The sequence below is a fragment of the Trypanosoma brucei genome, chromosome 10 (assembly GCF_000210295.1).
Source record: "Trypanosoma brucei gambiense DAL972 chromosome 10, complete sequence".
Taxonomy (NCBI): domain Eukaryota; phylum Euglenozoa; class Kinetoplastea; order Trypanosomatida; family Trypanosomatidae; genus Trypanosoma; species Trypanosoma brucei.
The window spans coordinates 3,859,666-3,886,387 of NC_026743.1; the positions used below are offsets into that span (position 1 = coordinate 3,859,666).

General features: G+C 50.4%; 17 protein-coding genes and 1 non-coding gene across 18 annotated transcripts; 16 read left to right on the forward strand and 2 right to left on the reverse strand.

The window, feature by feature from the left end:
- Positions 1–1,591: 1,591 nt before the first annotated feature.
- TbgDal_X19730 (hypothetical protein, conserved) lies at positions 1,592–2,752 on the forward strand (the record flags this gene model as incomplete). The annotated part of the gene is made up of 1 exon (XM_011780827.1): positions 1,592–2,752. One exon carries the CDS (start codon positions 1,592–1,594, stop codon positions 2,750–2,752), a length of 1,161 nt encoding a protein of 386 aa, XP_011779129.1.
- Positions 2,753–3,592: 840 nt separating this feature from the next.
- Positions 3,593–5,131, forward strand: TbgDal_X19740 (IMP dehydrogenase, putative; the record flags this gene model as incomplete). The annotated part of the gene is made up of 1 exon (XM_011780828.1): positions 3,593–5,131. One exon carries the CDS (start codon positions 3,593–3,595, stop codon positions 5,129–5,131), a length of 1,539 nt encoding a protein of 512 aa, XP_011779130.1.
- Positions 5,132–5,241: 110 nt separating this feature from the next.
- On the reverse strand, positions 5,242–5,583 carry TbgDal_X19750 (hypothetical protein, unlikely; the record flags this gene model as incomplete). Its single annotated transcript, XM_011780829.1, has 1 exon — positions 5,242–5,583. One exon carries the CDS (start codon positions 5,581–5,583, stop codon positions 5,242–5,244), a length of 342 nt encoding a protein of 113 aa, XP_011779131.1.
- Positions 5,584–6,029: 446 nt separating this feature from the next.
- Positions 6,030–6,338, reverse strand: TbgDal_X19760 (hypothetical protein, unlikely; the record flags this gene model as incomplete). The annotated part of the gene is made up of 1 exon (XM_011780830.1): positions 6,030–6,338. One exon carries the CDS (start codon positions 6,336–6,338, stop codon positions 6,030–6,032), a length of 309 nt encoding a protein of 102 aa, XP_011779132.1.
- A 109-nt stretch (positions 6,339–6,447) lies between these two features.
- On the forward strand, positions 6,448–6,966 carry TbgDal_X19770 (T. brucei spp.-specific protein; the record flags this gene model as incomplete). Its single annotated transcript, XM_011780831.1, has 1 exon — positions 6,448–6,966. The coding sequence occupies one exon, from the start codon at positions 6,448–6,450 to the stop codon at positions 6,964–6,966; it is 519 nt and encodes a 172-aa protein (XP_011779133.1).
- Positions 6,967–7,310: 344 nt separating this feature from the next.
- TbgDal_X19780 (T. brucei spp.-specific protein) lies at positions 7,311–8,111 on the forward strand (the record flags this gene model as incomplete). Its single annotated transcript, XM_011780832.1, has 1 exon — positions 7,311–8,111. The coding sequence occupies one exon, from the start codon at positions 7,311–7,313 to the stop codon at positions 8,109–8,111; it is 801 nt and encodes a 266-aa protein (XP_011779134.1).
- A 480-nt stretch (positions 8,112–8,591) lies between these two features.
- TbgDal_X19790 (ATP-dependent zinc metallopeptidase, putative) lies at positions 8,592–10,325 on the forward strand (the record flags this gene model as incomplete). Its single annotated transcript, XM_011780833.1, has 1 exon — positions 8,592–10,325. The coding sequence occupies one exon, from the start codon at positions 8,592–8,594 to the stop codon at positions 10,323–10,325; it is 1,734 nt and encodes a 577-aa protein (XP_011779135.1).
- A 207-nt stretch (positions 10,326–10,532) lies between these two features.
- TbgDal_X19800 (protein kinase, putative) lies at positions 10,533–11,552 on the forward strand (the record flags this gene model as incomplete). Its single annotated transcript, XM_011780834.1, has 1 exon — positions 10,533–11,552. One exon carries the CDS (start codon positions 10,533–10,535, stop codon positions 11,550–11,552), a length of 1,020 nt encoding a protein of 339 aa, XP_011779136.1.
- Positions 11,553–11,683: 131 nt separating this feature from the next.
- TbgDal_X19810 (potassium voltage-gated channel, putative) lies at positions 11,684–12,607 on the forward strand (the record flags this gene model as incomplete). Its single annotated transcript, XM_011780835.1, has 1 exon — positions 11,684–12,607. The coding sequence occupies one exon, from the start codon at positions 11,684–11,686 to the stop codon at positions 12,605–12,607; it is 924 nt and encodes a 307-aa protein (XP_011779137.1).
- A 1,165-nt stretch (positions 12,608–13,772) lies between these two features.
- Positions 13,773–14,936, forward strand: TbgDal_X19820 (hypothetical protein, conserved; the record flags this gene model as incomplete). Its single annotated transcript, XM_011780836.1, has 1 exon — positions 13,773–14,936. One exon carries the CDS (start codon positions 13,773–13,775, stop codon positions 14,934–14,936), a length of 1,164 nt encoding a protein of 387 aa, XP_011779138.1.
- Positions 14,937–16,067: 1,131 nt separating this feature from the next.
- On the forward strand, positions 16,068–19,832 carry TbgDal_X19830 (expression site-associated gene (ESAG) protein,putative; the record flags this gene model as incomplete). The annotated part of the gene is made up of 1 exon (XM_011780837.1): positions 16,068–19,832. The coding sequence occupies one exon, from the start codon at positions 16,068–16,070 to the stop codon at positions 19,830–19,832; it is 3,765 nt and encodes a 1,254-aa protein (XP_011779139.1).
- Positions 19,833–20,074: 242 nt separating this feature from the next.
- TbgDal_X19840 (hypothetical protein, unlikely) lies at positions 20,075–20,398 on the forward strand (the record flags this gene model as incomplete). Its single annotated transcript, XM_011780838.1, has 1 exon — positions 20,075–20,398. The coding sequence occupies one exon, from the start codon at positions 20,075–20,077 to the stop codon at positions 20,396–20,398; it is 324 nt and encodes a 107-aa protein (XP_011779140.1).
- Positions 20,399–21,102: 704 nt separating this feature from the next.
- On the forward strand, positions 21,103–21,414 carry TbgDal_X19850 (hypothetical protein, unlikely; the record flags this gene model as incomplete). Its single annotated transcript, XM_011780839.1, has 1 exon — positions 21,103–21,414. One exon carries the CDS (start codon positions 21,103–21,105, stop codon positions 21,412–21,414), a length of 312 nt encoding a protein of 103 aa, XP_011779141.1.
- Positions 21,415–22,228: 814 nt separating this feature from the next.
- On the forward strand, positions 22,229–22,624 carry TbgDal_X19860 (hypothetical protein, unlikely; the record flags this gene model as incomplete). Its single annotated transcript, XM_011780840.1, has 1 exon — positions 22,229–22,624. One exon carries the CDS (start codon positions 22,229–22,231, stop codon positions 22,622–22,624), a length of 396 nt encoding a protein of 131 aa, XP_011779142.1.
- Positions 22,625–23,420: 796 nt separating this feature from the next.
- TbgDal_X19870 (hypothetical protein, unlikely) lies at positions 23,421–23,909 on the forward strand (the record flags this gene model as incomplete). Its single annotated transcript, XM_011780841.1, has 1 exon — positions 23,421–23,909. The coding sequence occupies one exon, from the start codon at positions 23,421–23,423 to the stop codon at positions 23,907–23,909; it is 489 nt and encodes a 162-aa protein (XP_011779143.1).
- A 532-nt stretch (positions 23,910–24,441) lies between these two features.
- TbgDal_XrRNA_1 lies at positions 24,442–24,610 on the forward strand. Its single transcript, XR_998575.1, has one exon. It is a non-coding gene; the product is annotated as a 5.8S ribosomal RNA (ribosomal RNA).
- Positions 24,611–24,922: 312 nt separating this feature from the next.
- Positions 24,923–25,273, forward strand: TbgDal_X19890 (hypothetical protein, unlikely; the record flags this gene model as incomplete). Its single annotated transcript, XM_011780842.1, has 1 exon — positions 24,923–25,273. One exon carries the CDS (start codon positions 24,923–24,925, stop codon positions 25,271–25,273), a length of 351 nt encoding a protein of 116 aa, XP_011779144.1.
- Positions 25,274–25,802: 529 nt separating this feature from the next.
- On the forward strand, positions 25,803–26,138 carry TbgDal_X19900 (hypothetical protein, conserved; the record flags this gene model as incomplete). Its single annotated transcript, XM_011780843.1, has 1 exon — positions 25,803–26,138. One exon carries the CDS (start codon positions 25,803–25,805, stop codon positions 26,136–26,138), a length of 336 nt encoding a protein of 111 aa, XP_011779145.1.
- Between the last annotated feature and the right edge of the window lie 584 nt (positions 26,139–26,722).

Genomic DNA, 26,722 nt, shown 5'->3' on the forward strand with positions numbered 1-26,722 from the left:
ATGCATTGCGACTCAACTGATTCCCGCCCCATATTACTCTTACGCCCTCTGCAAGACACTGTGCTGCAGTCGGTGGAAGCCCATCAATGTCCTGTTTGCCACAAACGGTCTCTTTAAAATAGTCGATTTCGACTGGGCTCCGTGTGAGATGTCACCGTACGTTCCGTTAGACACTTATGGCTCCCTCTACGGACGTGCAATCATTGGGGGTCGCACTGCACGAACCGGTCACCGGAAATTCGCAAAATGAAACCCCAACCGCGAGAAATTTCGACATTCTGTTCTGCTCTGTGGATTCCCCCCTCCCCAATTATTACTCTCAACGGCTGAAGTCTTGAGTGGATTGTGGAAACCATACTACAAAATTGACCAAAGGTAGGTCCGATAGGTTTTGAGGTTGCTTGACGAACCAGTGTGGTTCATCTCCACTTGCTACGACCACTGTCAACACCGTCACAGCGGTACCGGTGTGTGTGCGGGGTGGTCTTCGTGGAGTTGTGGGACGAGCAGTTGTTTTCCTCATTGCAGGTCCTGGGCCCCACGACTTCGTTTGACACGGTGCGGATACTTGAACCCTCACTTGCCTACCACAAACGGTATTTAAATTTCGTCTAGCCACCAAATTTACCCACACTAGCAGAACGTGGTAGCAAGCGCTCGGAGCAGCACTTCACCACATGACAGGGGGCGGATCATGCTCTTTAAGAAGTGATCAACGGGCGTTGGAAGTGCTGTTGAGGATGTGGATCCTTTTTTTTTTTTAAACAGAATGGACCGTCCAGTAAGTGATCCGATTATGAGAAGAGGCCGTGCTGCGGAAGAAACAGGATGGGGGGAAAGTGACGGTAATTTTGTCACCTGAAGTAATCAGTTTCTCTTCCACGTGTTGTGATAGATCTTTACGCTGATTAGTCTCATTTTGTACCTCCGCACAATCATGTACAAAGGTATAGTTGATTATCTCTTAATGTGCGTATTTCCCTTTCCCCTCATCCTCAGTTCGTATCGTTTGTTTTATGTTGACGATTCTTATTTTTTTCTCCGCCTCTCTTCACGTGTGCCTGCGTCGGGTAACATTTTTTTTTTCAAGCGCACTTGGCACCCCTTATAACTAATCACCACGATTACTGTTGCCGGTTCGGTGAAAATGGCTATACGGGGCAATACCTGTTGATAGCGGCTGCAAGAGGTTCGCCGAAAGGGGGTGGTAGGCGTTTCCAATTTGTGTGCAAAGAAACTCCAAGGACACTTCGTCTATCATACACTGGAGGAGAGCTGTCGCAGCCAGTTCGTGTTTTGTTTTCTCCGCTGTGGTGCCGCCTTTAGGTACCAGTGATAAGAGAAGTTGGTTGCGTTGAGCCGCCAACTTGTTGTTTTTTCTAGCTTCCTCTTCAGATATTACTCGTCCGTTTACTCATATATATATATATATTTTTTTTCTTTCTTTTTTTTTTGTGGCACCTGCTTTTTATAAGGTGAGGCTGGGTAGGGTTTTAAAAGAATAGTTTATTATCTTATTTCATTTACCCCAAGAGCACTTGCACACAAGCACATACATATTCAAACATACAGTCACTGACTCCAACTTCCGATGTCTTACTTGACAGAGGAGGAGGAGAAGGAGCGACAGCGGGAACAGCAGCGCCGCATGTCACGGCAGCAGATCATAGAGCATGTCAAGAAAAATCTCCTCTATACCGCTTTTGATGTGAAGTGGGTTCCTCACAGCGCCTGTCTCGCCATTGTGGGGCAGTATCCGAACAACCAAGGTGCACTTTCCTTCATGCAGCTCAACAAGGGTGAGCTCACTGTACGGCATGAGATCCGTACGAAGCTTCCGTTGAAGTGCTGCACGTTTGCCCACAACAGCCGCCAGATATCCTCAGCTGCTCTTACAATAGCAGCTGGAGACTTCGCCGGAGGCCTTTCCCTTTGGGATGTTGAGCGCCTCAGTAGCAGTAGTGGGGACAACGGCAAATTTGACGAGAATGAGGCACTCTTTAAGGCACCACGTGCCCATGAGAATATAATCAACGCGGTAGACGGGGCCCAGTTCACCGGCCCACCGGAAATTGCGAGTTGCGGTCGCGACGGGTGTGTGAAGGTGTGGGATGTTCGGCAGGCTGCGAAGCCGGTGGTGGTATTAAGCCCAGCGGACCCGGCGCGGGCGCGCGACTGTTGGACTGTTCGGCTCGGTAATAGCAGTGACCCCGACGAGCGGGTAGTAGTGGCAGGGTACGACAATGGCGATGTGAAGCTGTTTGACCTCCGCACGCAGAAGATGCTGCATGAATTTAATGTGGGTAACGGCGTGTGTGATGTGGAGTTTGATCGGCCCGATATTCCCATGAACAAGCTCATCGTCTCACTGCTAGAGGGACGTGTGCGCGTTTATGACGTACGGACGTTACATCCCACACTAGGATATGCCTATGTGGAAGAACGCGTCTCGAGTGGAACTGTTTGGTGCAGTCGGGCGTTGCCGCAGAATCGTGAGGTGTTCGCGTGCGGTGGTGGTGGCGAAGTGACGTTGTGCCGCTATCGGTATCCCCCTGAGCGGACCCTGCGGGATAGTGACGGCGTAGCGAAGGGGATCGCGGGATGTGTGGAGGAACTGAACAAGGCGAAGGTGGGGGACCAGCCGATTCACACGATGGATTGGAACCGTTCCAAAGAGGGGCTATTAGCCTGTGCATCCTTCGATCAAAGTATTCGAGTTATGCTCGTGACTAAGTTGTCGCTCGTACAATGAGTGGTGAAACAGGTATGACGACAGCAGGTTACCACAATTTACAAGTGATGACAAAATGGAGTGGAGCCATGAGAAACAAGTGAATGGAGAGACATAAGATTAAAAGGGTGTTTTCAACGCTTCCTGCATACGTGTGCACGTGTTAAGCGATGTGATCTGCGCTGCGTGAGACTATTTTGTGGGAAACTGCAGCCGCCGCCACCGCAGCTATCTTGACCTTCCTCCGTACAGGAAGCCATCCCTTTGCAAAGGACCCACCCATGCTTGGCTGGGGATACAAACAGAGAGGTGCAGAAAGCGTAGCCTTCCCAGAGTTCTTATATATATATATATATATATATAGCAGTGGGTTACGGGACGTACTATAGGAAACGGGGCTGTATGTTTGTGGGGTTAGGTGGAGTGAAAGAGCTGCACACGCACGCATGCACATGCTTGCATGTACTGTAAGTGAAGCCTAATAGAACAGTAAAAGGGATTACAGGTTTGCTAGTTAGGTCTCTATGGCCACAACCACGTGTTATCTTTCGATTTCTGACTACATGGCTTTATTTCCCCTATTATTCCTTTCCTTTTTTGAATACAGCGTGCGCTATATAACGAAAAGCAGTGACTACAGAGAGAATAAGCGGTTAATAGAGTTACCTGATAAAATTAAACTACATTTCCATATTTGCTCACCACCCATATATAAGGAGGTGTTAACTAAAGAAGGGGGATTGAATTTACGCAAACGATATATAATAATAAAGCGAGCTTGCACGCTCCTGGAGGAAGCAAACAACTTTATCCTTTAAGAGGGGACAAAACTGCATAAGACCGCAGCGCAAGTGTATCTAAATGGAAAACACCAACCTACGCACCAAAACGCTGCGGGACGGTACCACCGCCGAGGAGCTCTTTTCCCAGGATGGACTATCATTCAATGATTTTATAATTTTACCCGGTTTTATTGACTTTGACTCTTCGAAGGTAAATGTCTCCGGACAGTTTACCAAAAATATTCTTCTTCACCTTCCACTGGTGTCTTCCCCTATGGACACAGTGACGGAGAGCAGCATGGCCCGTGCCATGGCACTAATGGGGGGCATCGGTGTCATTCACAACAACTGCACTGTGGAGCAGCAGGCACGGATGGTGCGAAGTGTGAAACTGTACCGCAACGGGTTTATCATGAAGCCAAAGTCTGTCTCCCCCGACGTGCCTGTCTCGACCATTAGGAATATAAAATCGGAGAAGGGTATCAGCGGCATTCTTGTCACAGAAGGGGGTAAATACGACGGTAAATTGCTGGGTATTGTATGCACCAAGGATATAGACTTCGTAAAGGATGCCAGTGCTCCGGTGTCGCAATACATGACACGGCGTGAAAATATGACAGTGGAGCGGTACCCTATCAAGTTGGAGGAGGCGATGGATGTACTGAACCGCAGCCGTCACGGATACCTCCCCGTGCTCAATGACAAGGACGAGGTGGTATGCCTCTGTTCCCGTCGTGATGCCGTCCGCGCGAGGGACTATCCAAACAGTTCTTTGGACCGCAATGGGCATTTGCTTTGTGCGGCGGCCACCTCCACTCGGGAGGCCGACAAAGGACGTGTGGCAGCTCTGTCAGAGGCGGGTATCGATGTTCTGGTACTTGACAGCTCGCAAGGCAACACAATTTATCAGGTGTCTTTCATACGCTGGGTGAAGAAGACATACCCCCACCTCGAGGTTGTGGCCGGTAACGTCGTAACGCAGGACCAGGCGAAGAACCTGATAGATGCCGGGGCAGATAGCCTGCGGATCGGGATGGGAAGTGGGAGCATTTGCATCACACAGGAGGTTCTTGCATGCGGTCGGCCCCAGGCAACAGCAATTTATAAAGTTGCCCGCTACGCTGCTTCTCGTGGGGTTCCGTGTGTTGCCGATGGTGGCCTGAGGAATGTTGGTGACGTTTGCAAGGCGCTGGCGGTTGGCGCCAACGTGGCGATGCTGGGTTCGATGATTGCGGGTACCTCCGAAACGCCTGGGGAGTATTTCTTCAAGGATGGCATGCGGCTCAAGGGCTACCGTGGAATGGGGAGCATTGATGCTATGCTGCAGGGACGGGAGTCAGGCAAGCGGTACCTGTCGGAAAATGAAACCCTGCAAGTGGCACAGGGTGTGGCAGGGGCTGTGCTTGACAAGGGCTCCGTTCTGAAACTTCTGGCGTACATCCATAAGGGTTTGCAGCAGTCGGCTCAAGATATTGGGGAGGTGAGTTTTGATGCCATAAGGGAGAAGGTGTACGAAGGTCAAGTTCTCTTTAACCGGCGCAGCCTGACGGCGCAGTCAGAGGGTGCTGTTCACTCGTTGCACCACTACGAGAGGAAACTCTTTGCCTCGAAGCTCTAAGGCAGAAGTGCCCGCACACCCACTTGTCCACTTCCTTTTTGGCACGCAGCAACTGCTAAAGCTCCAAGGGGTTCCGGACGGGGCTGAAGACGTTCAAGTGGGGTTATATATTACCGTAGTGATGTGCATTTATCAGTGGTGTTTGGGGGCTGTTTATATTGGTTTGGGGGCCGCACCCCATCTGTCACCGAGTGACGCTGCGGCAATACAAACGTAGTCAAAAAAAAATGTAAATGGGGATGGGGATGGGGATGGGTAAAATGGTCGGGAAACACAGGGACAGCAGGAAGAAGCATATGGGAAAAGAGGCTCATGCATTTGTATTTTTGGCTGCTTGCCTTTATAGTGTTCTCTTCTCTCTCTCCTTTTCGTCCGGGAACCTCGAACCGACGCGGGTTTTCGGTTCCCCTCGTGTTTGCGGGGTAAGCCGCGACGGAGCCCTTGTTTTTCATCAACTTTCAATCAAGCAAACAAATGGACAACGCCAGAAATAATGTGTCTGAGAGGTAATGAGAATAATAATGGTAATAATAATGGTGGTGGAGAGGGATACGAGTCAGCAGTAGGGAGGGGCTGAGAAGTGAACTATAATAAATGTATGCGTCCGCGGGTGGGGAAGCATGGAAGGGAATACGATGTGCGTGCGTCAAGATGGTGGGTAAACGTTCGGCTGATGCGTGAAGGCGAACAAAGGGCTACATTTTACCGAAACGATGAACAGGAATGCTTTCCTCTGAGGTTCACAGACTACTATTATTATGCGTAATGGCGAAAACGAAGAAGCTGAGCTGATAATTTTTTTTTTAACAGGGAGAGGGGCACTGCAAGTGGGTACATTTCATTACTTAGTGCTGTGTCTGAAAATTCTTTTTTTTTTCGCTCTGTCTCCGACCACCCCTCACTTCGTGATTCCCACACTGCTCTCTACCAGATTTGTGGCTTTTGGCCCACTGCTATGCCGGAAGTGAAGATGATGTTGTGTTGCGTGCTCCCATGGTGGGTACATTGGTTCCTTACGTCGACGTACCCGGAAATAAGGCACAACGCATCGATGCAGTGAGGAAGATGCGGTAAAAAAGTGTGCTGACAGGGGAGAATCGCCTGATAAAGGAACAACACGACTGAGGGAAAGAAAACAAACGGCATGGCAGCTGAGCAACAGGAAGGTGATGGATTTAACGAAGTAGTATAGCGGTCGGGTTGTCATGGGCGTGGGAACTTCAGGATTCGCGCATGTCGCTCCTTCTAGGGGATGACTCGTGTCTCTGTCCGTTTTTGGATCTAGTTTTTAACAAATACCTACTTCCTTCGCATGAATGCTCCACTGGTCTCAGGGACAGCAGGCCGTTCCGTGGAATGACAGGGATCGTCCCGTTTATGAATGCATACAAACGGCAGAAATCGATGCAGAGGCCAAAGCTAGAAGCCTGGGGAACTGTGCGACCGTGGATTTGTGTGGAGGAGGAACAAGCGTAAGGGATATTGTCGTCGTCACTTTAGGTCGGTTCAACCCCCGTCACCCTGTAAGTACGGTTGGGAACATATTTTACTTTTTATTTTTTGCAGTGCTCCTTACCCGCTTTCGACATGGCGACGGGTGCGTGACAGAACAATACATCCTTTCCCAGGATCCCTGCGGTGAAGTTAGAAATGACAGAAACCATCTGCCACGGCGGGTTGGCACAATGCCCGGGAAAGGGGAGGAGCAGCGGGTTTTTCCTCACCCAAGAATCCCGGTGCCTGTTCTCGACTCAAGCCTGGTTGTCGCGGGCCATCCGCAGCGGCATCGCAGTTTCCCAAAGAGGGCGGTAGTGCTCAGTCTCCTATTCGCATGAATAATGTACCGAACCTTAGCACCACGACGCGATATTTGCTGCGACGCCGGGGTAAGAGAGTACGTTCACAACAGTTAACAAGAATGAGAACGGCGCGGTGGAGTCCTTCTGTACATTCTGAATCGGATGATGTTGTAGCATTTGTCGGCAATTTTTTAACGTCACTGAGAAGACGTCGGGGAGTTATGGGCGGTTCACTAACAGTCGCACGTTCCCTCGATGTTGCTTACCTCTCCTTTACCTTTGCAGTAGTGTGCTGCCCCCTTGTGGAGCTAGTGGGAAATAGGAAAGGTTTGAGTAAGTGCCCCAACTGAAGTAGAGCGTGCGTGGGGGCCCACTACAACATGTCACTCCCAATTATGAGTGTGGTGCGGATGGCGGTACAAGAACTCCCGCTGCTATCGTTTGCGCCAACCTCGCTGGTGAGCGATGGATGTGTCTTTCTTCCCACTGTCTCGGACTGCTCCGCGTTTGCAGGTTGCAGCATCACATCCGCCACACTGCAGTGCGATGGGACACTGCTCATCAAAGTTGTGCCCGCAATGCTGCGACTCATTCCGTTAAAAGGAATTTCATCATCACACGGCTACTCTTCGTTAGCCGCGGGCGGTTCGCATAGCGAGGCAGTGGCATTACTGAAAGGTCTCCCAACGGTTCGACTACAGGCCGTCTCGCCGGTTTTTCCACTTTTAACACCCGGAGGTTGTGTGGAATATTTCTCCGCTACGAGCCAGCAGACAACTGCTACCGTACCGGTACTGACAAATACCATACGGGAACATTTGCGGCGCCTCCGTGCATACGTTCCACAACATTTAGATGAACTCGTTCCGTCAGCACCCTCCAAAGTGTCCTCATGGTTTGTTGTGTCCTACCCGGGTGCGGACGCCGTGCCAGAGCCATGTTTGTTTGTACTTCCGGACGTACTTCTTGTGCGGACAGTAATGTCACAGGTAGGTAGTAGGAAAATTCCGCCTCACCACAAACGTTCCGTGGCCGTTATGGGACAGAGCGGGGTGACCAAATTACTTAAGGAACTAAAGTGGTCCGGGTGTGCTGTTCGCGTCGTCGACGATACTAATCATGTTTGTGTTTTGCCTCCAACTCTCACGGCGGCATCGCAGATGAAACAAGTAACCCATTGACAGCCATGTCATGTCCTCTCCATTTGAACACTAACGTTTGAACTTTTCTCACCCTTGTTTCTTTTCCGCCTCTCTATCGGACCTTTGGTTTATCTGATTATTTTGTTTCTTATACTTTTGTGGTTTCATATGCTCTTCCTGTCATCTGCAAGGTGATTCCACATGCCGGCGTTGGGTAGCAGGTGTCCCCCCCCCCTCCGTCGCAGTTAGCAACGTTTCCTCTTTTTTTTTTTTTTCGCCGCTCATGCTGGTCTAGCGCGGGTGGGTCATCACACAACCTGTTTTTTTTTTTCAAGATCCCCTATTCCTCACCTTGTGGTGTCTCTTGTTTTCGCTTGTAGGAACAAAGGAAAGGACACATCGGTGAGCACGACCGTCGGTGTGTTACTCGCGCCCGCAGCATCTAACGCGCCGGCACGCATCCTCGTATCTATCAGGGACATCCACTGGTAGTCAGACTTCCGTATTGTATCCAATAGGATGGATCCCCTGTCGCGTGATGCCCGTGCTTCCAACTTACCGTCATATTACCGTGGATTTTATGATGCTCAGCAGCGTCGGCCGACAAAGAATGTGGAACCCTCCGTCACGCAGGCGGTTGGTGGTGCTTTCTTGGCCGCAGTTCCGCTCGCTGCACTATACTTTTTTCTGAGGCGCCGATCCGCCGCTGCCGTGAACGTTGCGGCGCCCAATGCAAAACCCTCGGGCTTTTTTGCAGACGTGATGAAAGCAATGCAAAAACAAATGAACCCACTGGGGGACAAAAATTTCCGTGTGGACGTGACAGACACCAAGTTCAAGGATGTTATTGGCATCCCAGAGGCAGTGGAAGAAATCCAGCAGTACGTTAAGTTTCTTCAGACTCCGGAGCGTTTCACACGGCTGGGGGCGCGGCTTCCCAAAGGTTGTCTGCTGACGGGCCAGCCCGGAACGGGGAAAACGTTATTGGCGAAGGCCGTGGCTGGGGAAGCTGGTGTCCCCTTCTTCTCCTGCAGTGGGGCGGACTTCATTGAAGTGTACGCGGGCTCTGGGCCCAAGCGTGTCCGGGAGCTCTTTGCGGAAGCAAAGAAGGTGGCGCCATCCGTCGTTTTTTTAGACGAGATTGACGCTGTTGGGACTCGTGGCGGCGAACAGGATGCTGGCGGCGTGACTTCGGAGGAAAACCGGACCGTCAATCAACTTCTTGCTGAACTTGACGGCCTCGGCGCAAGCGAGGCCGTGGTTGTGTTTGCAGCCACAAATTTTATGGACAACATAGACAAGGCTCTCCTACGTGAAGGTCGGTTTGACCGCAAGATCGAGGTGCCCATGCCCGATCGCCAAGCACGGGAAGATCTTTTTAGGCATTACCTTAAGAGAATTGTCGCGTCTGACGTGGAGGTCAAAGCACAACGTCTCGCGGGGCTCACTCCAGGGGTGTCTCCAGCAGCCATATCGACCATCGTGAATGAGGCGGCCCTCGCGGCTGCGGTGCGGGGCGACGGCGAGGTGACGGAGCAGACATTGCTTCCGGCTGTCGATGATGTTCTTATAGGGAAAAAGCACCGCAGTTACATGACTGACGCAGCGCTTCGCCGTGTAGCCTTGCACGAAAGCGGGCATGCGCTTGTAGCGTGGCTACTTCCACAACAACCCGACGTTGTTAAGCTGTCCGTGACGCCGCGTGGATGTGCGGCGGGTTTCACCCAGCAACTAGGAAGGGAGGCACTCGATATGCCCACTGATTTGTCACTCTTCACGGACCTCTGCGTTTTACTCGCTGGGCGCCTTGCAGAGGCCACGCGCTACGACGGACTCACAACGGGGGCACAGGACGACTATCAACGCGCCACGCAAGCTGCCATACAGCAGTTTCTTTCATTCGGCATGTCTCAAAGCGTTGGGTTACTTGCATACGAACCGCAGAGACTGAATGAGGGTCGAATTTATCAACGTCACTCCGAGAGGGCGCAAGCGATGGCCGAGGTTGAAGCTGCACGTCTGGTCGATGTTGCACAACGCTTTACGCAGACACTCATTGCTGCAAATGCAAACACTCTGCACAGAGTGGCGGATGCCCTGGTGGTCAAGCGGGAACTTCTTTCCGATGAATTGGCGACTTTGATGGGAAAGCGGGGAACAGTACGGTTGACGAAAGAAGCAAAAGAAGCGCTTGCTGAATTTTTGAGGAAGGCTGAGGAACACAGGCCCTCGTTCAGTAATGTGACAGCCTGAGGTGTCAAATGGTATATGTTGTTTGTTTGCGCAGTAGCGCACCTTAGTATTAGTGGAGGACTTGTTTATTTTGTTGGCACCGTTGCTATTATGGATGCCTTGCCTCTGCGACCTTATTCCCCTACCTGTAACGCTGCGCGATACCGAGTTTCTTGATAAGGATTTTTTTTTGCATTTATTTTAACAATTCTTAAGACGCAGTGGTGGATGTTTTTTGATTACCCTTCACTCAGCCTTCTTCATCTCACTTTTCTTTTCTTTTCCACCTCCTTTATTCTTACTCCACTTGAGCTCTTGCAGACACGCCGTGCGTGCAGACTTGCAATGAGCGACAGTCAAATGGACTGCACGGCTGTGTGGCCCAGCCAGGTGCAATACGTGGACGCAGGTGAACGGACACTTCTGTACCGTAGCAGGCGAGGATGTGTTTACCGCGTTTTCTCGAAAGAGCGAAATGAGTGGCTTGTGCTAAAAGAGGAGGAAGTCCTTGAGCCCAACAATCTCGTACGCGCGGTGACGGCGGTGCAGAGTTTGCAATCACAGTTCCTTCTGTATCACTATAGCGTTCGCGTTCAAGACGGCCGCATGGCGGCGCTGCTGATGGAACAAATGGACTTTACCCTCCGCGATGTGCTGGCAGTCCAAAGCCGACTTGCAGAGGCGCAAGTGAGGGCAATTGCGCTGGTTGCCCTAAATGCTCTGGCAGACCTGCACGAAAGGGCTGGAATGGTTCACGGGGATCTGAGTCCGGCGAATATTTTTTTTAGGCGAACTGGGGAAATGCGCCTCGGTGATTTTTCTAGTGCCGTCCCCATTGACGCTGCGGTGGAGTATTTTGCTAGCACGGTGTTGTACTCTCCTGTGGAAGCGTTGCGAAATCGGCAGCTGGTCTCCAGACCCAGTAGTGACATTTGGGCGCTCGGTGTCGTGCTGAATCACTGCGTTAGCGGAGAACGTCATCCCTTTGTCGCCGCGGGGGCCAGCGATTTCTGGAAATTTCTGTCAGAATTAGCCGAGGCAGAGGAAGAGACTCGCCGGTTACAGCTCCAGACTCACATCAGCGGTGAGTTTAGCGAATTACTAAGTGGGATGCTGTCCTGGAATCCTGCGTCCCGCCCAACCGCAAAGGAATTGCTTAACAGCCGCTGCCTTTCGCAGATGAGCATGTGTTCCGCCAGAGAAACATTGTGGTCCTTGGTTTCTGAGCATTGTAGTCTGAGAAGTTAAATGTGTACATTCGCTGTTGTTTCGCACACTAGTTGAGCGTCTACCCCATCAGTGTTTTCATTTTCTGTTCGGTAACTGTGGCCCTTCCTCTTCACTTTCTTCCCCGTGTTTTTCTTTCATTTTGTACAGCCATGAGGTTCATCAACCAAGCAGCGTCTGACCGTGCGGTCATCAATGCCGGAGGACGTCGGTTTGAAACTCTCTTCAGCACTTTGCATCGTTACCCTGACACGCCTTTCGCTCAGCTCTTTCCACTGCCCGGTCGTGGCGCCCGCCAACACCGGGGCCGTGAATTCTTTTTGGATGTCACTCCACATGTTTTCGAGTACATTCTGGGATTCCTGCGGACCAACCAACTGAACCTCCCAGCTGAGAATTTGCAGATACGGGCGGAGGTAGTTTACTCTATGAACCAGTGGGGGCTTCTAGAGCATGCCTTCCCGCCGGAAGTTATTGAAGACGGTGAAGGTTGCAGCACTGGAGGTGCGGTGGTTAAGCTCCCTGATGTTTGTGTCGTTCAGGTTTGCGACCACATGCAACACGACCAAGGAGTGAAGCGGCATGCGTTAACCATTACTTACGGTGCGGATGGCTTTCAGCTCCGTTCGCTCATTCGCCGCGTGCGACGTGACCTTGAGCGCCAGCTATCGTCAACTTACTGGCAGTGCTATCAAACCAATGAACGGGCAGCCTTCTTTGTCACGACTAAGGTGGCTAATGGAACTGCCGACCTTCTCACAACGTCCGTGACGCAGCAACTTGTAGAGCACACAGAATCCATGGGTTACTCACTGGCTTCGTCATACGTGACGCTGAGCCCGGACGTTGTACACACCAGCGTACGCATGCTAATTCACAATTTTACCTTCCGTCGCAGTAGGCGGGTTGAAGTGGAGCCAGGTGATGGAATTGCATTAGGAGAGGGCAGTGAAACCATCGAGGCTGAGCCCAATATACCGACGATGCACGTGGGACCAAGGAGGGAACCACTTAATGCAGCCGAGTCGATTCCACCAAGAAACGAAAGGGCAGTTAATATTTGGACGGTGGACTGATGGATGGAAGTCACTGAAGGGTATCGATCGCGCTTGTTTGCATCCATACCTCATGCCGTTGGTAACTCGATTTTAGGCGCAAGCAAAGTACGCTTACTGTTTCTATTCACTTCGTGACTCATCATGCTTTTTGCTGGTGTTCATGCATGCTCTGGAAGTGCTTGAAATAGGTTCAGGGGGGGGCGAGGTGCGTTAACATCCCTTGGAGATAGTGCAACTTCCAAACAAGTGTGCAATTGTCTCATCTTGGGTAGAACCATTGGGCTCCAGGAGAAGGCAAAAGCGCGGATGCTGTACCTCTGTGATTAAGTTGACTGCAAGGGGGGCAGATGTCGGGTGCCCCGTGCCGCGCCGTGCTGCCGCTAGTTGGGCGTGTTCCTATTGCGTCTCCCACTCTAGCGACTAGGACCCTGCCGATGCAACGACATTCCAGATGGTTAGGGTGGGTTCCGTGTTGCTTCATCCAGGATATTTGAAGTAGCACCCCATACGGTGCCATCAAGGTGCGCTGTTCTCGCGTTCAACATCACAGTTATCTTAATGTGTGTGTAAGGACATTCGCCTTCATACAAGACCAGGGCGCAGAAGCTGAGTCGTCTTCCCTGATACATCCTCTTTTTTTGTTTTTTTTTTCGAGCGTGAAGGCGAAGTGCCACTTTCTAAGACTGGTTTTTTGCATCACTCTCCAGCAGCCTTTCTAGAGTGCGTTCTGTGCCCTTTCTTCATAACAGTGTGTTCCTCACCGCCGCCGGAACTCAGCCGATACACTTGGGTGGGTCCTTTCCCACGGAGAAGGAATGGTTAGGGTTACGCCACTGCTATTCGGCCTGTCTGTTTGCACAGCATCTGGCGGGGACAAGGCTCTCTTTGAGTATTGCAATATTTTACTTACCCCGGGGAGGGCTTCGCAGCTTTTAAGGGGCTTGCAAACTCGGGCTGTACCTGGTGTGAGGGGAAGGGGAAAGTTTTGCTGTACGCCTTTTGTTTCCCTTTGATGTTACGGGCCACGGTAAGTGTAAGTTTTCCACACGTGTTTACATGCGCACGCGTTGCGTGCTAAATTCACTGCTGGATATTTTTCCGCCACCCCTTACGGTTTCAGTTTCACAATGTTTCTCTGAGCACTATCCTCCGTTCGTTTACGTTGGGGTATGTAGTTAACTTCATGCATTTTGAACGTGTTGAAGTGGTGACGTCGTCAGATGGCTCCTCTTTGCTGCAATTCGATCTAGCCTGTGCGACGGCACTGAACCACTATACCCGATGCACGGAGCTGGGGAAGGATAAGCAAGAGCAAGGTAAACCATCTGCATCTGGGAATGAAGTGTGTTCCACCGGGCTTCGGGTGTACCATGGCGCTCATGTACTAGCCGCCTTTCTGGCTAAGTTTGGTAAATGCCTATTGCCCAGCGAAGCTGAGCACGACACATCTGCGGGCTGCCGACCATGGGCGGTTGAATTGGGATGTGGCTGTGGATTAGTTGGCTTCACCACTGCGATGCTCTTCCCGCACCTTAGTGTGGCCTTCACGGACGCGTCCAAAGACTGCTTGAGCCTTGTGGCGGCAAGCGCGGAGCAACTTGGGTTGGCACTGCTTCAGGTTGGTAGTGATGAGTTTGTTAGGCCCCTTCCGTGCAGCATGGAGGGACGGGCGTTGCTATCTTGTGAACTGGAGTGGGGTGAAGAGGGTTCCGAGCGCCTCCTCCGTGTGCTGTCGCATCCGTGTTCAGGGTCCCATCTGCGTCGCCCTACACGCGCTATTCGGTTGGTATTGGGTTCAGATCTGATGTACTACCGCGTGGATATTAGGGAACTGCTTACCACCTGCAAGATGCTGCTTCATCCCGGTGTGGGCAATGGCGATGGCGAGGCGCATTGTGAGGAAGATACGGACTGTCTCTCCCCTCGTTTCGTCGTGCTCGCTCACTTCATGCGCATCCCGGAAGGAGATAAGAAGCTCAAGTCCTGTGCGGATAAATTGGGGTTCGGTGCTGTCCGAGTTCCAATTGACACTTTCCTTGAGCCGTGCGTAGTCCAAAGTCGAGGGTGGAATGGAACATCTGTCATTCTCCTGTTCCTCCGGTCCTTATCGTTAGGCGGCATTCGACGGGGCACGCTGCCGGCTGACGTGGCAAACCGGGCGTGTTCTACGGACTGTGAGCGGGAAGACCTTATCGAAGCGAAAAAGCTGTTGCATGGAGAACAGTTTTCCCTTCTCCGTGAATGCTTGACCTGTTATTCCACGGCGGCGGCTGAGGGAGGCGTTGGTAAACCCACAAATAAAGCAGGGGATATGTGTGATTTGAAAATTCTTCCATTTGCTGTGTAACAACACGGTTTCCGTGGGAGCGCCCAAGTGAATCCGTCTTCTTTGCGGTTCACTCTAGCGGTCGAGGGTGAGACTTTATGGTTTGTCTTGGACCGGTGCACCCGTTGGCAGGAATTTCTTCTCACAACAAACTCTATGTTTTTTCCTGTGGAGTGAACTTCTCCACCACCTCGGTTGTCTAAAAAATCCCCCTGTCGTTCCCGCTCGAATTGTCTTGGGATGTGGACAGGATTTAACTAACGTGGGGGAACTCCCATATCTGTCTGGCTGACTTGTTTCCTACTAGTCAAACCACGTCCCTCCGGACACACGTGTGCGAAACTGCCCACTGCCGCACGGTGATGTCAAGTTTGAGTGTCGGTTCGCTTGCAGTGGCTGAAGGGGATTAACGCCTGCGTGGCGCCCGTAGCGTTTCTTGCCTAACAATGGCGCCAAGGGATGGCGAGTGGACGAACTGTTCACGAAAACCTTAGTTCGGTAGCGGCTCTTCCATTTGCACAGTCAAGAGAGCCTTCTTGCCAACAGTGATGGCGGTAAGTACGCAAGTTATCACTTCCGCTGCGGGGAATGGACGCGGCTTGTGCCTTGTGCTTCTTCGATGACCAACAAATGTTATGTTTCCAGCCGGGTTGCATTGGTTGTGTGTGGCGAAAAATACGCTCCCTCTCCTCCAACCAATTAGTGGCAAAGGGGCGGCACATCCGCCGTGATTGGGGGCACCGTTGAGACAGCACCGCTTGACCTCTTAATGGTACATTGTTGTTTTACCTATCGCTGGTCCACTCCACCGCGCGCGGCGCATACCTTGGGAGTTGTGTACTGTTTTAGGGGTGGTTTTGTGCATTGTAACAGCCGCCCCTGACACAACAAGCGCAGTTTCCCGCCTGCGTTACTGGCATTTTATGCCTGTGATGGAACAACGTGTGTGTTGACGTCCTTAAATCTTAATATGGCTTGTTGCGTGCTGCCGTTTATATTTTTTTCCCCCTCGACATGGGCATCCCGTTCTTGGCGTTACGTGGTTCCCAGTTTCACCTAACAACCCTTGCCTTTTCTTACGCAGCAGCCGCTCCCTTTCTTTTGTTCCAGTGTGACAACCACTTTTACACGTAGACTATCAAAATCACTGCGATGAGTATGCTTCACTTGAGCGACCGCAATGCCTCACTCGCACCGAGTGGCGGGGAACATTCCCTTCCGACGGGAGGAGCTGTGTGTCGTGTCGCCATGGACACACTTCCCGTGATATTGAGAGCTCCAGTCGCATTGTTACTTCTGCTCATCGTCCTGCCGCAATTGTCAGTGGGCGCCGAGGCTAATGCGACAGTCAAGGTTCTCTCCGCCACATGGAACTCGTACATGCCGCAGGAGTATGTAAACGCGATTAATGCTGGCTTCAACGCCTCACTGGAGTCACGACAATGGACTGTGGCCGGAAGCGTGAAAGTTGAGGTTGTTTATCCTAGGAACCTTGACCTGATGCCCCAAGATTTCATTAAAGAGCAGTTGGAGCTGGAAACGGACCAGAATAAAATTGTTATAGTGTATGGACCCCTCGGTGACATTGTCACGTACCTTGCTCTTCCAATCCTTATGAAACATAATGTCGTGGCATTTTCCCCTATGACTGGATCCACTTTTATCCGACAATGGAATCCGTACCTTTACTTTCTGCGTGCCGACCCCGCTGCTGAGACATTGGCTCTCATTCGCTATGCGCTGTGCCAGTTGCGCGTGCTGCGCTTAGGTTTCATGTACCTTCAGGGTGTTCATTATGGCGACGAGGAGTATGCTTTAACAGTGAACGTGATGTCTCAGATGGGTTATGAGCTGCATGGTGTGTTCACCGTGATGAGTTCAGACGGTGAGCCTGCTCCTGATGATGAGTTCAGAGAGGTGTTCGAGCGCTTCGCCGCCGCCCTTCCTCAGGCCATCATTGTCTTTGGTGCGCCAGAAAAAGATACCGCGAAGTTCTTGATGATGATGGTAGCGGAGGAGCGCATCGCTCGCTCTTATATTCTTGGTCCATCATCCGTCCAGGCGTCACTTGCACAAATGTGGTTACACGCTCTGGCAACTGCAGGAACCTCATTCGCGCCCGGGCAGCTACTTTTCACAGGCACCAATCCGCTTGCGAAGGACAGCCAGTACATAGCAATCAAGCGTTTTCAAGGAGTTATGAGTGAATACCTGAAAGCTCACGTCAGCGAAACCAACATCACTGAAGCAGATTATTTCCTGACCCATGGCACTGAGGGAGAGTTGATGGTGTATGGGTGGATTTGTGGGGAGGTGTTGTCTCAGGCACTTAGTAGTCTTGAATGGCTCAAGGACCGCACTACTTTTGTCAGGTCGCTATACAGCCAACGGCGCTACGTCATCAATGACATTGTGATCGGTGATTATGGCGGTACGTGTGAGGGGGAGGCGGCCAAGCATGGCGCCACCTGTGAGTGTAACCAAGGCAGCAAGGCGGTGTATGTGAAAGAGATGTTGGAAAATGGCCAGACGACGACAATGGAAAGTGGATTCACAGTGGTGAAGACTTCGCAGTGCTATACTGAATCTTCGGAGCTTCAAGGGCCACTGAATGGACTCGCCGTTTTCATGGAAGACGACGACACCGCGTCGAAGGCAGCTGCGCTGTGGCAGAAGGGGGCCTCCCATCTTGTCGGCAAGGGTGATTTGGGACACTCGGACAGGTTCTTTCTGCACGCATTTAATACTACCATAGCTGAGGCAGCGAACGATCTTCGGTATGAGCAAGGTGAAAGAATCGTAACCGCTGTGTTTGGCCCCGTGACCGAGGCGATGTTGGACACGCCGAATATAACCTTTATCGATCCCCTGGAACTCAAACCACGGCTGAATAAGTTCAGAAGGCATGTGATTCATCTCTCGCCCACCCTGGAACAACAACTTTACGTTCTTTCATCGTACCTCGCAGGCGACGGGGTCGGTACTGTTGATGCCGTGATCTGCAGCAACGAAGCGGATGGGATTGCAGATTTTCTGCGGAGGTCACTAACTGAGTTCGGTGTCTCACTACGTTCTGCTGTCATACGTGAAGATGGGGAAGGTGTTGGTAAATACCTTCCGATAAGTGGGACCGTGTTTGTCATTGGCCTTTCCGTACCAAATGTGAGGGAAATCGCGAGGAAACTTGAAGAACGCAACGATTTGCGTGTGATTGTTCTCTTCGGGGAATTTTCATTACTGTATGATCTGTTTACCACGGCCCTCAATAACACCGCAGGCGCCGCACGTCTCGTGTTTGCCACCAGCTTGCCACATTGGGGTGATACTGAAACCTCATCGAAGACTGCTCAACTGTTCCATGATGTTGAAAAAGACTCACGATTATGGACACCCCTATCACTTCTGGCATTCGCAACCGGTCGATTGATGCGGGTAATACTTCTTCATGTAGAAGAAATGAGTCCAGAAACGTTGGTAAATTTCTTCTATGCCGATTCTTCCATCATCTCTGATGACATGCGCTACGGTGTATTCGACGACACAAAATGCGACACCGCAGAGAAACTTTCGAAGGATGATTGTGCCTCAAACTATGGCGCAACGCAGGTATCCGTGTGGTCTATGGCCCGTGCCCTGAACGCCTCCATTCCTCCACTTGCAAATCCCATGACACCGTCAATGAGCTTCAGAGACCCTAGCGAAGGAAAACTCTCCGGGGCGTCGCTGGTGGGCGTCATCATCGGTGCTACCTTTGCTTTGTTTCTTATGGTGGCTCTGGGCGTGGTTCCATACTTTGTCCTGCGCAGCACCCGTGATAACAACAGCGCGCCGAAGGAACCCACAGACCCCGTGACAATTGTTTTCACAGATATTGAAAGCAGCACGGCACAGTGGGCTGCCCACCCCGATGTCATGGCTGATGCTGTCGCCACACACCACAAGTTGATCCGCGCGCTGATCTCCCAGTACGAGTGTTACGAGGTGAAGACCGTTGGGGACTCGTTCATGATCGCGAGCCGAAGTGCGTTTATGGCGGTGCAACTTGTGCGGGATCTGCAGAGGGCGTTCCTTCGCCACAACTGGGGCGCGTCCGTGTTTGACGAGTGTTATCGCAGACTTGAGCAGGACCGTGCGTTAGAAAGTGAGGGATACGTGCCGCCAACCGCACGCCTGGACCCCGACGTGTACCGAAAGTTGTGGAATGGCCTCCGAGTGCGAGTTGGTGTGCACACCGGATTGTGTGACATTCGCCACGATGAGGTGACAAAGGGTTACGACTACTATGGTCATACGTCGAACATGGCTGCCCGCACGGAGAGCGCTGCGAATGGTGGACAGATATTGCTGACACGTGCAACATACCTTTCGCTAAGTACAGCAGAGCGTGAGCAACTTGACGTCACTGCGCTGGGCGCCGTCCCACTGCGTGGCGTTCCCGATCCGGTGGAAATGTACCAAGTTGATGCTGTGGTCGGTCGGTCCTTCGCTGCACTGCGCCTCGACGGGGAAGTCGATCTGATTGCGGATAGCGGGATAATAAACGCATCCACCAGCGACTGCTCATCCTTTTGTGAATTGGGTCAGTCAGCACAGGCCATAGTGGCAGTCATGCGCGCACTTTTCGGCACTTTTACAGCATCACAACGGAAAAAGTTGTTAGTGCCCTTCTGCGAGCGTTGGCGTGTGACGTTGCCACCGAAAACCAAGTCCGTGTGGGATGATAACGAATGTCAGGAAGTTATGCGGCGTATAGCAACAAAAGTGGGCCATGTCGTTGATTTCACAGCTGGCAATACCGTTGAGCCCTCCGTGGACACAAGGCGACGGTCATCCCTAGCATTCTTACGTTTGCAAGGTCTGTGGCCTGGTTGGGAAGGAGCACCGCGAAACTCCCCCACAAGTAGCGAACGAGAATAAATCAAGAAGGAAACAGAGTACCCTTTTTACATTGAAATAATCCTTTGTATATATATAGATATATAGATATATATATATATTCTTTCCCTGGATTCGTTTGATGTTTTTACCGCTTTTCAATCGCAGTGGTATTTATGCCTTTTAAAGAGTCGCGTAATTGCGACTCTCTCATGGGTGGACCTCGTTTAAGATGTGTCGTTTGTTTGCTTGCTCTACAAAGATAGGAGAAAAGATAAGCGCTTATGTTTATATTATACCTGGACACCATTCTCGTGGCATCAGCGATACCCCCAACGTCGCTGGGAGACTGCAATTTAGTTCACCATTTATTTTCTTCTTTTGGCGTCCATTTCCCTGCACCACGTTACTGGGATGTGCATAGATTTGCGTATTGCTTATTAATCGAAAATTTTTTATACACTGGGGGTATTGCTTTGCATATCCACCTGATGCAGCATTGTTGTTGCTTTTATTTTTATTTTTTTTTTAACCACCATTATTTTGCTATACCTTTATTACATATAACAGCTTTTAAGGTCGCCCTTACTGCCTCCGCCTCTTTTTAAATTTTAAATTGGTTCGCCGGATCTCCCACAAGGGTCCTTGGCATGACGAAAAAAAAAAAAAGCGTACGCATTGCAGTGTGTTCAACTCGTGAATTTACGAATATTCGATGTTACGCCTCTATTCTTCTCATGTTGGTTTTCTCATTCCAAGGTGGCCTGAGCATTTGTTTCCAGCCATGGACACCACGTGGTGCCCATATAAACCGCCCTCCAGAGACCCTGTTTTGCCAGCGCGCTGTGGCTCTGCGTAATGCGGCTTGACGGCTCGTTTACTTAACTGAATCCCTGCATCATTTCTCCATCCCCTTGCTTGTGTTTCCCAACCCCCTGTTGTTTTGTTACACACTTTCCTCCCTATTTCTACATTCCACAAGGGTCCCAAGTGTGTATGTGTATGTTGTTGTTGTTGTTTTTTGGCGACAGCAATCCCGGTGTTTACGCGCGCACAACTATGCTAAGAACACCCGTGGCGGGAACTCTGTCACAACAGCCACACACAAATAAAAAAAAAACTCGCAACCTCGTTGAGATTATCACAGAGGCAATGTTGCTGCTTTGCCGTGGAGCATTCAGGGAGGTTCGGGGTACAGAATGCGTGGCCCTTTAACATTAATAGTAGCGAGGCGGTTGACGGAGTAGCTGATTTGCGTGAGCCCTAAGCACCACGGGCCCCAGCGCAGAATATACAACAGAGAGCCAAGCTGATGTATTTTTCCCTCTTGGTGATGCACAATCCGTATTCCCGTGTCGTGAACTGTTGTGACATGCGAGCGGGCGATGGTGCTTCGTGTCCTGAACCATCTCTAAAGGGCTCGGCTGGATGCTTTTGGATGTGTTTTCATCCCTCAATGGTCCGCGACAAATATCTAAACCTATTCCCCACGCTGGGTGTGTGTGTGGGGGGGGGGAGGGGAGGGAGATCAACTTGCTCTCGATTGATGTGTGAAACGGGCCACTCTCGGAATGTGCACAAGCAGAGCGACGAGTCGCTGTATGAAAAAAATAAAATAAAATAACCCAAACCCGTGAAACTGTCAACCGGACCCGCACCACTTGAGTTTGGGAAGAGTTGGAGTTGGGCGCAACCTGCCGAGTGGCACATCGCTTTACGGGATATCGCTGCTGCATGGAGGAAAATATGATTAGTGCAACCGTCGCAACACCCGCGGCGTCAGCAACCCCGCATGGTTCGGTACGACCACCACCACCCGACCTTAACTGAGCCGTCGCCTTGTTTGTTTTTTTTTTTTAGCGGGAACGCGTAAAAAGTTTGAACCCGGTGGCCTCTGAATCTGCGGGGAATTATTTCTCCCATCGATGGCGTCATAGCGAGAGCGCCAACAATAATGAGGAACTTAACGGAACGGACGTGGTGCGCACGGTGCGGGAGCCCTAATGGGAATAATCGCCGTCACGTGGGGGAGGTGGCTAACGCTGCTAAATATGAATGTGCTCAGCCGGCATTAGAGAACATATCAGCGTGAAGTGCAGGCGTTCGCCGCCGTGTGGTATCGAATTCAAGATGTTAAACTGAGAAAGTTGGATGACACTTCGGGCGCCGTCACCATTTCATGGGGAAAAGACAGAGAGATCAGTGGCAATGCGTCAGAACCACAATATTACCAAGCAGTAAGGGGCCAAATGCAATGCATAAATTACATTGAACATGTTAACTGATACAACTAAAGGACATATAAAAGTGCAGAAGCGAGGAGGCATTGCTCAACAGCATCACGTCCATTTCGCCGACCCTGAGACGCCGTCCCGCCCTCAGTCTTTACATGTTTCGTCACATGTGTAGCGGACTGACCCCAGCGCGTATCCGAGTGAATGTGCCGATGCGGGCGCGCGCTGTACAATAAATGCCGCGCAAACAGTAACGAATCAAAAGGTGCTGCTGGCCTTAAAGCTTCAGCACATCGCAAATGTATAAACAATAACGCTGCGGGAGCAATGAAATGGAAGCGTAATGGAATATGCATTACGTTTTACACCTTTTCGGAAGCATATGTGCGCTGGTGGCGCATCCTTGCTCACATTCGTCCCGCATCAAATGGAATCACTCTGAAAATAAAGAGAGATACGACCACGTTTCCGCATAGGCGTATCGGTAATGCTGTTCGACTCAACGCATCTCCGCCGAAAGCATGCAAAAAAAAAATAAAGCGATGGAGACGCCGTATTTTCGAGTATGAACGAGTCCACGGTGGCAGCGGCGGGACATGAACCCACAGTGGTGGGGAGGGGGGCGTTGCTCCGTAATCATTTTCTAATGTGAAATGTAATTCGGTCACCCCTCATATGCAAAGGGGTCGGGTACATGTGCGGTGGCCAAGTGCAATTGTGCTGCATGAATGGTGAAGAGTATTTAAAACGGTAGCTGAAGGCATCGATTTTTTAAAAAAACAAAAAAGCAGAGTCCTCATCAGTGATGTATCTGAAGTATTGCCATTTGGAATGAAAACGGGCACATAAAACCCCCCGTGGGGAACTTTAAATCCGAGAAAAGGGCAATCAGAAGGTGAATGGAATGAAAGTCCACTGAGAGCGGGAGGCACTCGGGACGCAAAATGTCACCTCATGTTACCATGTCTGAGGTGTCGCTTTACCTCGAAACAGAAAGACAAGGAAACTATGACCAGGAAAAGGTGGAACCGCATCATACAAGAACCCTTCGCAAATAAGGCAGGATTGACGGTGTGTCGGCATCAGGAGCACAGACCAAATCAAGAGCGTTACCGCAACCCAAACATAAGTGGAGCGACGGCATCAAAACAGCGTCTTACCACTTGCAAAGTGCTTGGGAGTGGAAAGGCAGACGCACACCACTGAGGGTCGAGGTCACTCAAACCCCGCACACGCGGCAAAATACAAAATGAAAAGATCATTTTCTGGTGAATGAAGCCGCTGCAGCACGTCTGGCGCACGTTCCGCGGCACTCAAAAGTTTCGTATTTGAAGCCTCAAAAGGTTAGGGTTAGGGAGATGTGTAAAATCAAGGCTGCAGAGGGCCCTGATCGGTTATGAAGTCGTGCCCGAAGAACCCTAACACCAACCCTAATCATAATGATCGTTTCTGTAACCCTCAATGCTATGGAAAGATGCGTCCGCGCACACGGCAGCACAAACACATGTCAATGGAGGTCCACAACGAAAACTCGCTGCTCAACTCAAGAAAACAAACTTTAAAAACAAAGAACTATGAAACAATATGCGGCGCTCAACCATCGGGCATCCGCCCTCTCACAATATGCCCCCTCCCGCCTCCCCTTATGCCGCCAAAACATGAGTTCAAGGAAACGGCCCACCAACAAAAGAGAAGCAACAGACAGCACCCAAGCGAACGGCAAACGCTAAGTAAAAAAAGGAAACATTTTCAACCCAACAAACGTGGCGTCAGCCCGACCGACACGCATGTCGCCTTCTCATCAAGCATGCAAAAATACACCGCCCCCGCCACCACCACCACTGCCACAATAACTCCAATCAACAAAAATAAAAGAACCTACTAAGAATAACATCACGCTCCTTAACAGAAAAGACGATACAATGCCACAACGGCACCTCCAACAATAGGGAACAGCATGTGCATTCTTCCATAGGTCCGCTGAAATTCAAGTCTACAAAGCATTATTGATGGCAAACCCACTTTAAGCACCATCCTCCGCAGGTTCCCATATATGCTTTGGCACCTCCACAGAAAAGCAACACAAGAGCACATGTCTCACTCGCAATGCGCAATGTTTCATATGTAATTGCGCAGTATGCAACCAAAAATACACATATATGTTTTACATGTATGTGTTTCTATATGCCGTTTGACATGGGAGATGAGGGATGCTATACATAGTTCTGTTATTTTCTATCATGTATGTGTGGTAGAGTGTCTGTGTTAATATACTTTTTAATGCATGCTCTACATAATATACAGTAGTAATAACACAGAGAATACGTATGGAATGCGTATCTCTCTATATATTTATGTATATATGCTATGTGTATATCGACCTCGCATACTTTCTTCCTGTTGACCACGGCTCCCACAACGTGTCGCGATGGATGACTTGGCTTCCTATTTCGTTGAAGAACGCAGCAAAGTGCGATAAGTGGTATCAATTGCAGAATCATTTCATTGCCCAATCTTTGAACGCAAACGGCGCATGGGAGAAGCTCTCTCGAGCCATCCCCGTGCATGCCACATTTCTCAGTGTCGAATATAAAAACAAAACGCACATCTATTTTGTGTTGTTCAACGCACGCAAAAAATCCCGCCACCTCTTTCTCCTCGTGTGGTGCATATTCATGTTTGTGAGTGTGCACATATACGATATCTTTCAACTCTTTCTACTCGCACAATGGTGTATGTCACGCATATACGTGTGTGTAGTGAGTGATATGGAAGAGAAATGGGAAAGGCATATATATATATGTATATACATAATATATATGTGTGTGGATTTGTGTGTTGAGCACATATAAGGAAAAAGGTTGCGTGCATATACAGAGAGTCTGTGGCGGTTGGGACATGTGTATAAATATATATGTATATGTGTGTGTTCCGCTGTGGAGATTTTATATCTTACGGAGAGTGTTCATATATATATGTTTGTACGCATGTATTTTGGCGCCCCGTATAGAGATTAAAAAAGAAGAGAAACAGTATGCAAAAGAGGCGGCGGATAGTGTGTATGTGTGTATTCACAGCAAGCAACTATATTTTGCTGCTTGTGAGTATATGCATATATGTACATTATGTGCTTGTGCTTCTTTCGTGTACGCTTCACTTTTTTATATTGTATTTTCAGACCTGAGTGTGGCAGGACCACCCGCTAAACTTAAGCATATTACTCAGCGGAGGAAAAGAAAACAACCGTGATTCTCTCAGTCAGCGGCGAGCGAAGAGGGATTCAACTCGTTGCCGAATCGGGTCTTATATGACCTCGAACTGTGGCACCATTTTTGTGGCCGTTCTTATAGGGCTGGTGCAGGCGTGGCGGAATTCAATTGCAAAGCGAACCCGTTGCTGAACACATTTACAACCCTTCATGTGAGTATTGAGCCAAAGAAGGTGTCAGCCCATTACATTCCTTAGCCACGGAGCCTACGCGCCTCCTCATGTTCGGTCCAAGAGAGTAGCACTGTTTGGGAATGCAGTGTCAAGCCGGCAGGTATTTGTCTGCCAAGGTTAAATATAGAGTAGGAAGACCGATAGCGAACAAGTAGCGTGAGCGAAAGTTTGAAAAGTACTTTGGAAAGAGAGTGACATAGAACCTGAAATCGTGACAACGACAATGGAAGTACCTCCATTTCTTTTTTTTACGGCCAGACCCAACCTCGCCGCGCAATTTCCTTCCGGGGCTCAACATCCGGTGGGTTTTCACTGTGCGGGTTTCTCTTTTGAGGTCATGGGGTGTGTGAGTGGGCGGAATAAAGGGTCGGTGTGTTGTGTGTGGGTTTTTCTCTCACTCTCTTCCTCCTTCCCTGTCCGTGCGTCTCGACGCTGGCGATGGAAATGGGGTGCCCCCACCCGTCTTGAAACACGGACCAAGGAGTCAAACAGACGCGCAAGGGAGGAGTATGTATGTGAGAACTCTTTTCTCGTACTGAAAGGGAGGTGTAATTTTACACCCGTGGCGTGCGCAATTTCTCTTTTTTGTGTTTTTGCCCAACGCCGGCCGGCCCCCCGTGGGCTGCGCGCGAGTGTGCCTGTTTGGACCCGAAAGGTGGTGAACTATGCCTGAACAAGGTGAAGCCCGGGGAAACCCCGGTGGAGGCCTGTAGCGATGCTGACGTGCAAATCGCTCGTACGATTTGGGTATCGGAGCGAAAGACTCATCGAACCACCTAGTAGCTGGTTCACGTCGAAGTTTCCCTCAGGATAGCTGGTGCTTGTCTTTAAGAAGTATTGTGCGGTAAAGCAAATGATTAGAGGCATTGGTGTTCTTGTAATATCGACCTATTCTCAAACTTTAAATGTGCAAACAACCCAGCCTTAGTTATTTTAACAAGGCTTTTGGGTACATAAGAATTGAGGCACCAAGTGGGCCTTCTTCGGTAAGCGGAGCAGGCGATGCGGAATGAACCGCTTAGGGATATGTGGCGTCAAAACTTGTGGGCTCATTCTCGATACGTGAAAAGGGTGTTGGTGGATAGGGACAGTTGGACGGTGGCCATGGAAGTCGGCATCCGCTAAGGAGTGTGTAACAACTCACCAACCGAATCCACCGGCCCCGAAAATGGATGACGCTTAAGCCCCATGTGCGTGATTGCCCATTATTCCTTTGGTGAGGGCGGCTATATTTCTTTGTGAGAAAGTGTAGCCCTC